The sequence below is a fragment of the Neodiprion pinetum genome, chromosome 5, assembly GCF_021155775.2.
Source record: "Neodiprion pinetum isolate iyNeoPine1 chromosome 5, iyNeoPine1.2, whole genome shotgun sequence".
NCBI classification, from domain to species: Eukaryota; Metazoa; Arthropoda; class Insecta; order Hymenoptera; family Diprionidae; genus Neodiprion; species Neodiprion pinetum.
In genome coordinates, this window is record NC_060236.1 from 12,739,615 (window position 1) to 12,754,408 (window position 14,794).

The following is a 14,794-nucleotide window of genomic DNA, read 5'->3' on the forward strand; positions in this document are numbered from 1 at the left end:
CGTCGACATTAACAAGTATACACCACTACGAGGTAGTCTGTATACCCACACCCTGTTACCTAAGCATATCAGTGATAAGATGGCTGTGGTAAACATCAGAAAAAACGACTCTTAGTGCGTTCTTTGGTCGATCACTGCAGCTTTGTTTCCAGCCGAGAATTACAATCCTAACGCGACCAGCTTGTACTCCAATTTCAGCTCAGTGCTACGGTATGATGGTATAAGGTTTCTTATGTCTCTGGATTAAAACACTATTTTCAAATTTGAGAAACTTAATTGACTTTTCATCAACGTTTATAGTATAGACCGAGGTGATTGAAAAAAAAGTGAAATAGTAACGATTCACCTGAGTCAGAATGGGTCCAATAAACCTGTAATACATCTTTCAGCGATAGAAAATGAAATCACTGACGATGACGATGATATTGACATGGAAAATTATGAACAAAACTAGAATCTTTCATTTTCACCCACAGAGGAGAAAAAAAATACTAAAAGTCAAAAATTTCAAGCATAAAGAAACCGTTCCTTTCTGCATTCACGCAGATCTTGAATGTTGCTGCAACCTACTCATATTCAAGTGTCAGAAAATAGAACAATTTACCAGAACCATGTTTTGTATAGCGTAGCATATTACCTCCATTGCGCCTTCGACGATTCCATTTCAACGTTCAAAACTAACCGTGGAGAGACTTGCATGCAATGGTTTGTGAATAAGTTGGAGAAATTGGCACATTTGTCTCAAGCATATTTCACAACTATTGTACCCGTAGGACCGCTCAATTGGAATCAGTTTAACAAATTTAATTTATTAACGGTGTGTCACATTTGAGAAAAACCGTTTACCGTAGAAGACGTCAAACATCGTGATCACTGTCATTTCACTGGAAAGTACCGTGGTGCTGCTCATCGAGGCTGTAATCTAAATTATCAGAACTGACATACTATCCCAGTGATATTCCATAACCTGTCAGGTTACGATTCGCATTTTCTGATTGAAGCATCGACGACACCTTTTAAGGGTACTATTCAGTTTTTACCCATTAATAAATAAAAGTATCTTTCGATTACAAAATTCGTTGAAGGAATGAACGTACAGTTTAGATTTATAGATTCGTATCGTTCTTTGCCCAGTAGCCTCGAAAAATTTTGCACTGATAATGTTTACGGAATGCCTTTAGTTAACAAAAACGTCCTCGGCTTCATGAAAGACGAAAGTAACGGAAAAATAATGATAGAATTCACTGGCTTGAGGGCGAAATTGTATTCCTTCAGAGTGCGGGGAAAGGATGAGGAGAAAAAACGAGCCAAGGGTGTGTAAGGATCGCTATTAAAAACTTTAACTTTCCATGATTATTTGAAGTGTGCTCTAGAAGACAAAAATTTAGTCGAACATCAGAGTCTGATACAGAGTCAGAAGCATCAGGTCTTTACCATAGAACAGGAAAAGGTAGCACTGAGCTGGTACGACGATGAGCAGATCGTATTTACAAACACGACCGATACGCTGCCGTGCGGCTACAAGACCTGAAGTTGGACTGCGCATTGGTATGAATTGTATATTTAAGGTGCCGCTGACCTGGATCTAAAAGTTGTAATCGATCGAAGCGCCCTCTGCGTAACTTTCCTCGGTTCCAAACCATTCGAAGGTGGTACTCTCCACCGGGGAGTAGCGCAACACAATATCAGACAAAACGCGGTCGGTAAAAGGCCTGAATCTGAGTCGGTAACCATACCAACAGGACTGGATCGAATTTCGCATGCGAATGATAACGACATGCGTGTAGCAACTGCATCACGACCGAACTGATTATTTTGTTAGTTTTACGGTGAATATAGCAAATTCAATTTCGTGTTCCGTGAAACACCCTTGACTATGTGACATTCTTTGACGAATCAAAAAGATTTAGATAAAAATCGACCGACACAATTTTGATGTAGCTTAAAATTTTTTCACAGGGTCTATATCAATATAATGGGAATACGTATTCGAGGATTTTTTATTTCACATATTTCGTAAAATAGAGGGGATCGAAAACTTGATAATTTGGTGTTTTTTGGCTTGGAAGACTCACTTTCGAAAATTCATAACGCCGCCGCGCCGGTTCTATTTGAGCTAAAAAGTTCGTTTTTTTCATCTCGAAGCTAATAAAATAAATTTTGTTACAAAAATTCTTTCATTAACGATTATTCCGAAATTTATATTGTTACGAATGATTAATATGTTTCAATCGATTTTTAACAATTGCCTTTACCTCGTAGTGAGTTCTCAGCACGACCATCGTATTCTACGTCGAAATATCTATCAATAACGCAATTTTATTTGATGGAGAAATTGTTATTACTGTAGGAAAAAATTAATTTATCCAGCGCAGCACGTCACATCGGCGCACGGGTTCCATTGCACGCCTCATTATCTTGCCTCGTATCGTTTTCCTCTGTAATATAAATGATTACTGTATATTCTCAATTGAATAATAATATGTAATAGCAAATAAGACTTTATGAAAAATGTAAGAAAAAAATAATCAAATACAAAATATTATTGTGTAAAATGAAAAATCAATTTATTAAGATTTCAATACATTATTTTTAGTTTATAAGTACCTTGTCCTGCAGTACGTCGTACAACATTTACATTTATTCTTGAAAATTTGTGTGATTCCAACCTCTCTTGAAGAATTGGAAGCGAAGCAATTCTCATTGTGTCAACAAAAAAACGGTTGTACAAATTTTTAAACGAAAAATACTATATATATTAAAAGTGAATGTAAATATTGTGAGACGTAGTGCAGAACGGGGTGCTTATTAAATAATAATAATGTATTAAAATCTTAGTGAATTGATTTTTTATTTGCCACAAGAATGTTTTTTATTTCATTATTTTTTTGTTGAATTTTTTATAAAGTCTTACTAGGGGCTTCGCCCCTGCGCGCTTCGCGCGACAACCCCATCTCGGCGCTACGCGCCTCGGGCACTCGGCGCTGCGCGCCTCACTATTTCCTTACGCATTGTCTAGTAGACAGGCGAATTCCTTCATGTTGATTTGATGACAGGTCTGCACTTGCTGTCCACTTCAATTCCTTCTGTGCTTACTTTTCTTTTTTTCATCAATCTAAGCTCCCATTCGTTGGTTAAAAATTGTTGTTCCTTCTCTATTGATATCGATCTATCTCCTTGACTTGCTGAATTATTTTTGCTACCGCTCCGCCCGTTATTCTCCAAAATCACCTTCTTTATATTATTTTTTTCTCTATATTTGCGTTGCTGTTCATTCCGCAAAACACCTCTTTCTCTTGTGGTCAACATCGATCGTGGTCGTCCTCTTACCTGGTTATACGAACATTTGATGGATATTATTCTATGGCTTATTTGGTTCTTCGCACTTACAATTTTATTTTCCTCTTTCTTTTGTGATACTTCCGACCATCCACCATCTTCAGCGCCTTGTTTGCTGCCTAAAACTCCTTCTTTCTCCATTGTCATCGTAAATCCTGGCTGTCCTTTTGACTGTTTGGTGATATATTTAGATTTACTATTATTTGATTGTTACCTTTCATACTTATTACTCACTATCTGAATTTTATTTTGGTTCTGCAAGACATCAAAGTGTCCACTGTCTCCTTCGCCGGTGAAGAGGAGCGAGAATTGTGTTTCATTTTGTGATCCGATCTGGTGTGGATGAATTTGTTCTTCGCGATACACGATTAAACATATCTTAAAAATGTCCGCAGCTGCAGCTAATTCTGCTTCTACCCCGTATATTCCATTTTTATTCATATGTGATTTGTAATCACCAGGTGACCTAATCACAGCACCGTTTGACTTATTACCTGTAATAAAACTCGCAAATGTAGACCAATTATCCACTATATTTGAAACGACACTCAGTCTCACCTCTGCGTGTCGATCTTGATTGCCGTATACACAATACGCCAACGCGCGAAAAAGACAATTCCCGTCGGGAATCATCTTGATAATTTTCGTTTGCATGGTCATTTCTTGCGCGTCAGAAGCAGATGCCTATAAAGACATTTGTCAAAGACTGTCATAAACAGCCGATGACAGCTGTCAAAGGGTTTGCTAGATGCTTTTTGTTTTGTTTTCGGGATCTCACCCCACCGCCAACTTCATGCGTATACTATTGTTATTATAATCTTTTCTTTACTATTGTTATTATAATCTTTTTCTACGTTCATTTGTTTGAAACTTTTTTATTAGATAGAGAGATATACTGATAAATGATATTATTCAATTAAAAATATGGAGTAATCATTTATATTACAGAGAAAAACGATACGAGGCAAGATGATGAGGTGTGCAATGGAACTCGCGCGCTGATGTGACGTGCCGCGCTAAATAAATTAATTGTTTTCCTCCGGTAATAATAATTTCCTCATCAATTCCAAATACGTTATGGATAAAAACTTTGACGTAGAATACGATGGTTGTGCTAAGAACTCGCTACGAGGTTGGGGCAATTGTTAAAGATCGATTAAAACATATTAATTGTTTATAACAGTATAAATTTAGGAATAATCGTTATTGAAAGAATTGTTGTAATAAAGTTCATTTTATTAGCTTTGAGATGAAAAAAACGAACTTTCCAGCTCAAATAGAAACGGCGTTATGAATTTTTGAAAGTGAGTCTTCCAAGCCAAAAAACACCAAATTATCAAATTTTCGATTCCCTCTATTTTACGAAATATGTGAAATAAAAAATCCTCGAATACGTATCCCTATTTTTTCGGTATAAAACCCGTCAAAAAAAATTTCAGCTAGATCAAAAATGTGTCGGTCACAAAGGTGTTCGGTTGTAAAAGAATGTCCCATGTACATTAAAACGTATCGCGCAATATTAGTTTTACACAGCATGAAGTATTTTCAAAATGATTTCATAAAATATCACCATTCACCATTTGTAGATATTTGGAAATATGTTCGAAAAATACGATTGAAACAAAACGGGTACGAATCGTTGTGGTCGCGTTTTATAAAGCATCACTACGACCTTGCATGACTATTCTTCGACATAGGTATCGAAATCATTCTAAAATTGTACATCGCTTCTTACACACAACTCTACTGACAATAATGAAATAATTTTACGTACGAAGCTATTTTACTAGTGAAAAGGGTTCCAAAAAATGATTATATATAATATTGGAACACTTTATTCATGTTACTATGGATATATGAAACAATTATTGACATCGACGTTGAGGATTATTTTTATACCCTCTGAAATATTAAATACATGGAAATAGTATCCGAGATTCGAGGTAACTATGAAGCTGCGAGTTGTGCGAAACAGTTCCTTCTCCCGGTTAATGGGAGTTTCTACCATCCTTTGCGAAGTAATATAATTTGAACATAGTTCACCACTCCATGAAGATATCCTCGCGGCATGTCGATCTGCATGTGACATTGCGACCGTCCAACGGTTACGATAGATTATCCTGTAAAATATAAGCGTGCTTATTTGGTTGTTTTGCCTTTTCAACGCAGAATCCATAACATGATTAGTACTTGTCGATAAAAATATACTTCGGCACACAATTCGTGCCCTCCCCTCCCTATCATACAAGGACTCATACAAATACATCGGTCCTTTTCTGTTCTCTTACAACCATGTGTCGGCGCGATCTCACTGTACACAAAAATGTTGAAAGTGAATGGTTGAATCTGATGAAATGGAATAGTGTGATTAAAAATTTTGATCATCTTGAATAATCCGAAAAGTTGAGATAATTCTTTTGAAATTAAGATATTCATTTTTTACGAATCACTCTAAATTTCACCGTGTTCAATATTTTACTACCGATAGCAGATATCTAATGTAGGTCATTCGGAATGAATATGAATGGGAAATTCCTCGTCAAACCCGACAGATTATTTATAATCGGAAAGATTTTTTACAGAATGTATAAAATGGTAGAAGCCTCGCCAAAAATGGTACCATTAAACAATTAGTTTGTTAATAACAATTACAATGTTCAATGTTTCCGGATAAACCAAAGTTTTTACGAGAGCTCATCCTCTCTGCTCGCGAATGTGCTGTGAATCATTTTTCTACGTCAAACAGAACCGGAGATGAGATATTGATTCTTCAAGTTTACTGCGGCTCATTTTGCAACAAAACTGAATGACTCGTCGCTTCCGGAAAAAAAATTGTAGAAATAGGTTTTTACTTTTTATGCTCACATTTCACTTCGAAAAAGCTTTCATTGTTTTGGAATATACGCGGTCATTTTTTGTCAGGATGATATTTCTGACTCAAGAACCTAAATTAAAACCCAACTGACTTTTTATGGTTTATATGATGAAATAATAACAGTCGTGATATTTATTTTCCTTAAGATTTGAAATTTCTCGCATATTTGCATCGTATTCAGGGTATATGTCAACACGTGTAAATTTCTCCAATTATCGGAAAAGAAAATTACCGTACGATTACAATAATTGAACTCTCCGAGCATTCGAATCTAGGCTCCGATAAAATTGTGGTATTTGCAACGAAGCATTCAGCAATTCTTATGTTCTGCACACTCCTAACGAAAAATCAAAATGATTATATAATATATGAAGAGAATAGTGAAAAAAAAAATTTGAAACACGTACACAATTTGGTTACTCAATATTTTGAAAAATGTATAACAAAACGACGATCGCAACAAATGTCAACAAAACGACGATCTTTCGAACACCACTCTTTCGAAGCAAACGTAAACGAGACGATTTGTTTTCTACATTTTTTTTTCTTTACTAAGAAAATGCTGGAAGTCCCTCCTCACTCCTCATCGGTATACATTTTCGTAGAAATACAATGAGCATCATGAGTACAATGAGAACACTCTAGGGCGAGTGTTTCCATACTTATAAACGGTAATGTATGTTCATTTGAAAAAAAACGGCAATTTCTCAAATAATGAATTGGAAAATGTAAATAAATTCACACAGAGTACCTTTTAGTAGTACTTTGGTGTAACCAATTATGGGGCAGATCTGAGATGGTTGAAAACAAAGTGGCCGAGTTGACGGAGAATTCTTCCTTTTCGGGTCAAATTCCAAAAGTATCAATTTTTGGAAAAAAAAGGCGGGAACCTAAGTTGTTCAGAATTTGATTCTCAACAAGTTTGTTGCCATTCATTTATACCATTAAGCTCAAAATAAACGAGATAATGGAAATATTGCGAATTTGTCGCTTTTTTCAGGTTTAATTCCAAAAATCTTGATCCTAGAAGAAAAACTGTAGGAACTGAACTTGTAGAGAGTCAAAATTTATACAACTTTTGTTGTCATGGTTTTCCTGTAAAATCAAAACCGGCCGAGTTATTCAAGAAAAACCATTTTAACCTGAAAAACCATTTTTCGAATATACGCATAAGCATGATTTGGTCGCCATTATGAATTGACACTCCCAGTGACCCCCCCGAGACAGCTGTGAAAAAAAAATTTTCGTACAAATTATTTACAAATCAACCGGGGAATTTCGATATCAATTCTGATGATGATCCAAGAAATGAAAAGGTTGATCAAAAAAGAAATCCGAAAAAATTAAATTTCCGTTTCTTCGAATGAAAAAAGCCGTTTTCCCGAAAAATTTCTTAGGAACTTTCGACTCCAATTTTGACAAGGATTCGCCCTGTCAAGTATTTGCTGTGAATTATGAATCACCCTGCATAGCAAGTGCAGATTTGGCAGGATTTTTGTAAATGATATCTATAATTGCATAACAGAAATTTGCAGTATAAAACACTTACCATTTCAACGAACGATTCGTTCATCGGCGCGTCAAATTTAACCTTTTTTCGGTTCAGCTGTGTGACGTAACTTATCTATTGTTGCACTCACAAGATTATTGTTGTTTGTAACAAATATATGTATACACACTAGCCGCGTGAAAATTTGCACGTGATTAGAACTTGTGACACGGCAAATTACCAAAACACTCGCGTTTGCTTCGTTCACCGCGAAAAGTGGATGTGGACGGTACGCGAGGAAACGCAGAAGTGACGGCCGCGCGGATAGTGGGGACAGTGGCGTGTGAGGGATAGTACTCGGAATTCGAAGAAGTTGATCCCTGCGAGAGTTCCAAATTTCTGTGAAATCTTATAGGATAGTGCCGGACTTTGATGTACAGCAGTAACACATACCCCGACTTTTCGTAGGTCGTATGCGATGCAGAAACTAACCCAAAACTCACTAGCGTATCCGTAGCGTATACCATCTACGAGAAGTCACGGTGTGTAGTTTTATAACGATTTCCACCTAATGAGTAACTTTCAGGTAATTCGTCTGATGTAAAAAAAATATTTGGTAGCATCATTCGGAACTAGGCGTAATTGACAAATGAAACGAAGCAAATAAAGTATAAAATCCTTATTTGTTGAGAATTAAAAACAGAAAAAATTGGCAAGCAAATCTTCATCAGAATTGTAACAAGGATCGGCCCTGTAAAATATTTGCCATGAATCTTGAACCTTTGTATGCAGTAATTGTATGTATGTACAATGACAAAGATTTTTTGCGGGATGGATTTCTAGTATTGTTAAACATATTCGGTTCAGAAACAATTTCGCGTATATATGAGGGTAATCTTTAAAACAGGCTTGGACGATTGTCAACCGCCCCTCCCCCCCCCCAAATTTGCTATAAATAAATAAATAATGGTCTGTTCAAAAGCACAATTGTTGATCTCAACCCCAAACCCTCACGCCTATACATGCGTGTTTCCTGCAATTTCAGTATTTATTTTACTGCCGCATCTAATCTTTCGGTCAATAATCTGTAAGTATGACAATTTTGCGGACACTGATGCTACTATTAGATAGGGATATCCGGAGCGTATATGAGGCATTCTTTGTCAATTATTCGCCATTCATATCTGCCTTTTCGACAAACGGGAATTAATGGATAGGTATTTTCGTTTTTGTTAATGATTTTCTATCAAATCGACGGAAGAAGGCAGACTTAAGTGGTGCGTACTCGACGTAGAATGCCCCAAAACCCTTCATTAAAATGAAAAAGTATAATTTTCTTTCCGGAACTACGACTCAAAACGAGAAAAGAAACAGTATAATATTTTAATATTGGGTTTTGGAAAAGTCATGAGCATTTAAAAAAAAATTGTGCGAAATTTTGAAAAATTTATGGTGTTTGGATGGGTCGAGACAAACATCTAAAATATTTTACACAGACTGCTTTCGGCAGGTACAAGAAAGTGTAAAATTTTCAATAGAATCAAAATTGATCGGGGTCACGGGTTGGTCGGTTTTGCATGGAATGCCCCGTTCACATACACTCGGGCTACGTGCTATTACGAATAGTTACCGCGATTGTGAACTGATGTTATCATTTCCAAACGATGCCTTATAATATGCACAAATTTCAAAATCTAGCGGTTATTCTGAGTGAGTTGTACATTTTTTCGTATCCACCTAAAAGCCTATGCTGTCGTCGGTACTGCAGATTGTTGCTTTAGCAGAAACATAGGACGTGTGCGTATTACCATGTGGTGTTACCATCTGGTACCGCTGCTGTCGACTACAGCGCTTCTGGAGGTTCAACGTTGAACTAAGTTACAGACTTGTCGTGCATCAGAACGGGCTCCTGTCACCTGAAAATCTCCCGCACATATTTACAGAAAACTGAATGGTGCTATACGTTTTCCCGGATTACGTGTGTGTTTTTGTACGTCGGTATCTCCCTGGCAAAAGTGAAATAAATTCTGATATCGTACAAGCGGTGAATATTCAACAAGTCGCTAGCCAGATCGGCCATGTTTGACGCGACGTGATTTTATTGAGTTCATCATTATTTTCATCAGACGTTATCAGTGATCTGCGATAGTAGTGACTGAGATACAGACGTGCAATTTTATTTAAGCTATCTTTTAAAAATTTTCCCAGTCAGATTCATACCCCCGTTTTATCAGGATTTGTGCGGGCGATTTCCCCGCTTCTGACGTCACGAAATATATATAGGACATGCCAGGTCAGCGGCACTTCAAGGTGTGAAAATAAAGGCATGTTGAGAATATACAAATATTGGCGCCTTTTCTGTGTGTGGATATAGACGAAGGATCGAGCTAGTCAATAGTAAAATTAGAATAAGACGTCAATACGTAAGATATGTTTTTGTTCTGATTCTGGACTTTGGTCTGTGGATTTCCACCTTCTTCCAGTCTGCATGTATTTGCACCATGATACACTCATGTATATCAGTTTCCGTTATCATACATTAATAAACGCAATCTTTTCATTTCACGAATAATTCACCGTGTTGTGTTATCTCGTTTGTTCCTTACCCCAAGGGTCTCAAGCTACAGAAACTATAACTAATTTTCAACAAAGCAAATATTTAGGAAAAAGTTTCGTTTATCCAATGTTACATATAAGATTCATTTATCCAACTGTTGTGTATGTTGTCAAAACCTAACCACTTGACGTATCATTTTTTTTCACACTTCTTAAGCACCTTCTCCACAAGATAGATGTCTGGATGTTCAACCTCAAGGAGCTCCTGTTCATAGAAATCACCAGAGATAGGTTGATCTTGATAGTCTTTGAGCTTGTACGTCACAGGATAAGTTCTTTCCACTGGGCTTATTGTGAATATCTCCGTTGTCTAATTGGGAGTGTAACCATTCTCAAAGACGTTTTTGAATTTGCTGATTCGAACTTTGTCACCAGTTTCGAACTTGGCCGGTTGGATAGGTTTCGCTCGAAGCTCTTCGTACGCCTGACATAATACCAACCTTTCGTTCTCAACGGTGACATCAGTTGGTTTCATTTCTATGGTTCGGTGATTGGCGTTGTTGTAAGCCGAAACCAAATCAGATAAGATATCGAGCCACTTGTAGCTTCCTTGCATACTGAACCGTTTCCACATTTGACTTTTGAGCGTGCGATTGAAGCTTTCGCAGATCAAAGCCTTCACATTACTGTACGTGAAGTAAAGTTTGATTCCATAGCGTGACCTAAGAGATTCACATTTCGAGTTATAAAATTTCGTTCCTCTGTCGACGTGTAATTTTTCCTGTACCCGTCTGTGGTCATGCCCAGATTCCATTGCCTTCGTCACAGCATCTCCAGACTTGCTCTTTATCGGTATAGCCCACGCGTACTTTGAATAGATATCAATAACTGTGTGCATGTACTTGTAGCCTTTGTTTTGTCCAGCGCCTCACATCATATCAACAAGATCCGCCAGCCAGGTCTCGTCGTTGCCGGGTACGTCTTCACGTCGACGCGGGTAATTCCTGCGTACAGGCTTATGCAGTTCCGTCACCAGTGTTTCCTTTTTCTCGTTCATATTCCAACGCTCTTAATCTGGTGTCCAATTTGGAAATGATTTCAGCGTTCCGAATCGACAGGTCTCTGCCTGTTTAAAAGTCCGTGTAAAAGGTATCCAAGGCTTTCTCTGTGGTGTTCTCCAAAGCTTTGATCATTTGATCGAGGTTGTAGATTTGTTTTTACAGCACGTTGGAATTTCGTCTTAAGATTTTTAAAGTTACAGCATTGTTCGGCTCTGCGGGATATGCGACATTGCACAATTACTTGTTCTGTATATCGTAATGCCAGTCCGCTGGTATTTGAAATCCGACACCCGGAGGACCGCGAGTGCTCGCAGCTGTGTTTTTATCCAGATGCCGTCCGAACACCTGTACGATCATCTCGGTAATGAATGCAAAACCGATACAAGATGCTTGATGAATGATTCCTGCTTCGCGTAATTCTTCGTTAATGCAGATTATTTCGTTATTGTAACTCGGAATTCTTGCTGCCTGAGATACCATGGGTAAACGAAGACGCTTCACTAACTCGTTTGGATCATCCCAGAAACCGTATTCCGTTTGAACACTTTGTCGAGTGATCATAGCTTGCGGAAGTAGAGCTTTACCTTTTCGCCGAGGTGATGGGAAATGATGCATCAATTCAGTAATAACAGTTGTGAATTTGTCAACTGTTATCGTTTGGAACAGCCCCATCGGATGAGTAGTACTTTTCATGCGCGTTCGTTGCGAGGATTATGTTTTCAAAACTTTTCCGATCTCTGGCGCTCACATAAGACCCGTCAGGCTTCTATTTGGACAAAACTTCCAGCAAACCCTTTGTTTTTGGGAGAAGCGTATTACCAATACGAATGTAGTCACTCTCAAAAGATATCAACGAATCACCAATCATTAGTTCGTTTGAGAGGTTGCGTACACCGTACACGTTGTACAATTCACTTTGCGTCTTCACATCTCTCATCAGTCCAAAATACTCATCCTCCATTTCCTCGACCGGTGTTTCTATGATTGTTTCACCTTCTGCCAAAGCGAAGGAATCGTCTATTTCCGAGACAGTTTTATTTTTCGTTTCATTTTTCATCTGCTTTATTTCTTCTTTAATTTCTTCCACCTCTTGTCTTACAGGTTTAGTATCTTTTGTAACATTCACCAGTTCTTGCAACGGAGTCACCACTGGTTTGAAAACGTCACTCAATTGACTCAGAAATTTCTGAGCCGTACATTCCTTGCCCAACTGGAGCAATCTGTGTTTTCGACGGATTGCAGCACTTGCTTGAGCGATTCGATGTAGGACATTTTTTCGCTTGGAAATTTCAGAGCTCTGCATGTTGAGGCAACTAAGTCTACAACACTACTGCGTCTCTTGCTTGGAAACGTTAGTTTTCATTTCTTCACCAGGCTAACAAAAGAATCAGATCCCTTCCTGTATTGTCCTTCGTTGAGCTCACTGTCTTTGTCGATCACCAGAAACCCGTACTTTTCACCGTTCCAGTATGCAGAGCACACACTTTCAAACTCTGTGTAAGACATATTGGTGTTAAAATGGTCGTTGTATACGTGTCTTTGGTTCATGTCGTCTTGTTTGAATAACACGAGTAAGTTCACGTTGTCGCGCACGAGATGTTTGGGAATACGCGCGTACGTCTGACAGATATAGAAACAGTCATCGTCTTGATGTCTACCCACGCAAAAGTAGGCTTTTATATCGTTCTGCTTCTCGCATGCTACATCGTCAAATACGATTATTGAGTTTGGTCGTGCTACTTACGGTGTAATTACTTGCTCACGCTCTGTTCACGCAAAATACTCAATATTCTCAATATTGTCCAACAACCGCTTCAACAATTGGTATCTCGGTTGGTTGAGGGATTTTGAGTGGATATAGATATTCTTAAATCTCAGTCCGTTGGGATGGGTTATAACTGTGAGCAGCGCATTAGTTTCACCACAATTCGATGGTCCACAGAATATTGCACGTACATTATTCGGGCGTAATTCACCGTGCCGTTTGTGCCTTTTGACATTTCGCTCTGAAAGTTTGTCGAAATTCATTATTATTCAAGCTTAGTCGGTTGTTTCTCAAACCGCATCTCGGACATGACTGATCGGATTTGCTATAAGTATCTCGTTTTGGAAGCACTTTTCTGCAGTCAACGCACGTACATGATCGTGTATAAAGGTGAACGAAGCAGCAGGCGGCAATATAGTGGCAAGGAACTGGTGAATAAAATCATCAACAGCCTTTCAGTCGAATGACATGTACCTAGTTATCAGAACTGTGGGCTTGGTGTAAAATTAACAAAGAGACTCGCGCGGGGTGATCCGGGAATCCATCTTCTCGGCGAAACTTGCAATGATCGCGACATTGCTCACTCGCAGAATCGTGAAAATCTCGAAGTTAGAAACGAGGTTGATAGGGTGTTGGCTCGGAAAGCTTGGAAACGGGTTTTTGCGCCGGACGCTAATCTGGGTAAAAAAGCAGCGGCTTGGGCAATAGCTAATTCAATCAAAGTGAAATTCAAACTTGGAATGGGAAATTTGAAATCAAAAAGTGCGACCTTGAGAAAAATTATGAATGCTGCAAATTTTTCTATGGTTCCAAGCAACGATGCTGTAGTATCTATCGAATCTGCGCTGAAGGGGGCCATTTATCTATGGAGATGATGATAGTTCATGCACTGGGTTGCGAAATAAGGACGAGACGTCTTGTAGAAATAACTATTCATTGATGTCACAATTGAAGAGGCACAGTGGCCGAGGTAATGCTATTCGCATAGTTTCACAAGTCGAAACGATCTGCTCACGCTCTCTCTGCTAGAAGCTCTCCTTTCCAGCAAACACACGTTTACACTCATGCACACTCGCACACGCTCGAGGATTAATATAGCGCGCGAGACAGATACGACGCGCGATGTGCGAACAGAGGCTGAAAACGCTGTTGAAGAAACGCGTGGTGAAGGTACAGTGCGAACACCTCACGTTCTACCAGTACCTTCAAAAGTCGGTGGTTTTCTACCGTTTCTCATTCGTATTTTCGCTGGACTGAGTGCCACAGGCACGTTAGTCGGTGGTGCAGCAGGTATAGCAAGAGCTGTGAACGATGCAAGTGCTGCTAAACGAGAACTGAAAAAGGTCAAACGACACAACGAAACTATAGAAGCTATCGCGATGGGTGAAGGGCTTTACATGGAACCGTATGAAACAGGTGTTGGTCTTCATCTTTCAAAAAACTAGATGCGATGCTACCACATCGAGCGTTGACTGATTGGGCCTTGTTGAAATATGCGAAAATCTTTAAGGTTCCGCATTTTCACGGTGTTTTCATGCGAAACGAAATGCCCAAAAACGGTCCACTAAAAACCGAGTCAGGTATCATCAACATTGATGACAAAGACGGTCCGGGAACACACTGGGTCATACAAGAAACGAGACAATAATATTGATTACTTTGACAGTTTCGGTAACTTTCAACCACCCTCAGACCTCATAAAATACCTC

At 38.6% G+C, this 14,794-nt stretch overlaps 1 protein-coding gene across 6 annotated transcripts in view; it reads left to right on the forward strand.

Annotated features, from left to right (window-relative positions):
• The window catches only part of Calx (sodium/calcium exchanger 3), a 1,242,927-nt gene that overhangs the window by 743,729 nt on the left and 484,404 nt on the right, over positions 1-14,794 (forward strand). Inside the window, exon 6 of one of the 6 annotated variants that reach the window (XM_046628891.1) lies at positions 4,288-4,381. The exons of the other annotated variants lie outside the window; for them this stretch is intronic. Coding sequence (XP_046484847.1) covers positions 4,288-4,346 — 59 coding nt within the window. The 3' untranslated portion in view covers positions 4,347-4,381. Of the gene's footprint in view, positions 1-4,287; positions 4,382-14,794 lie in introns of those variants that run through there. 6 annotated transcript variants of the gene reach the window in all.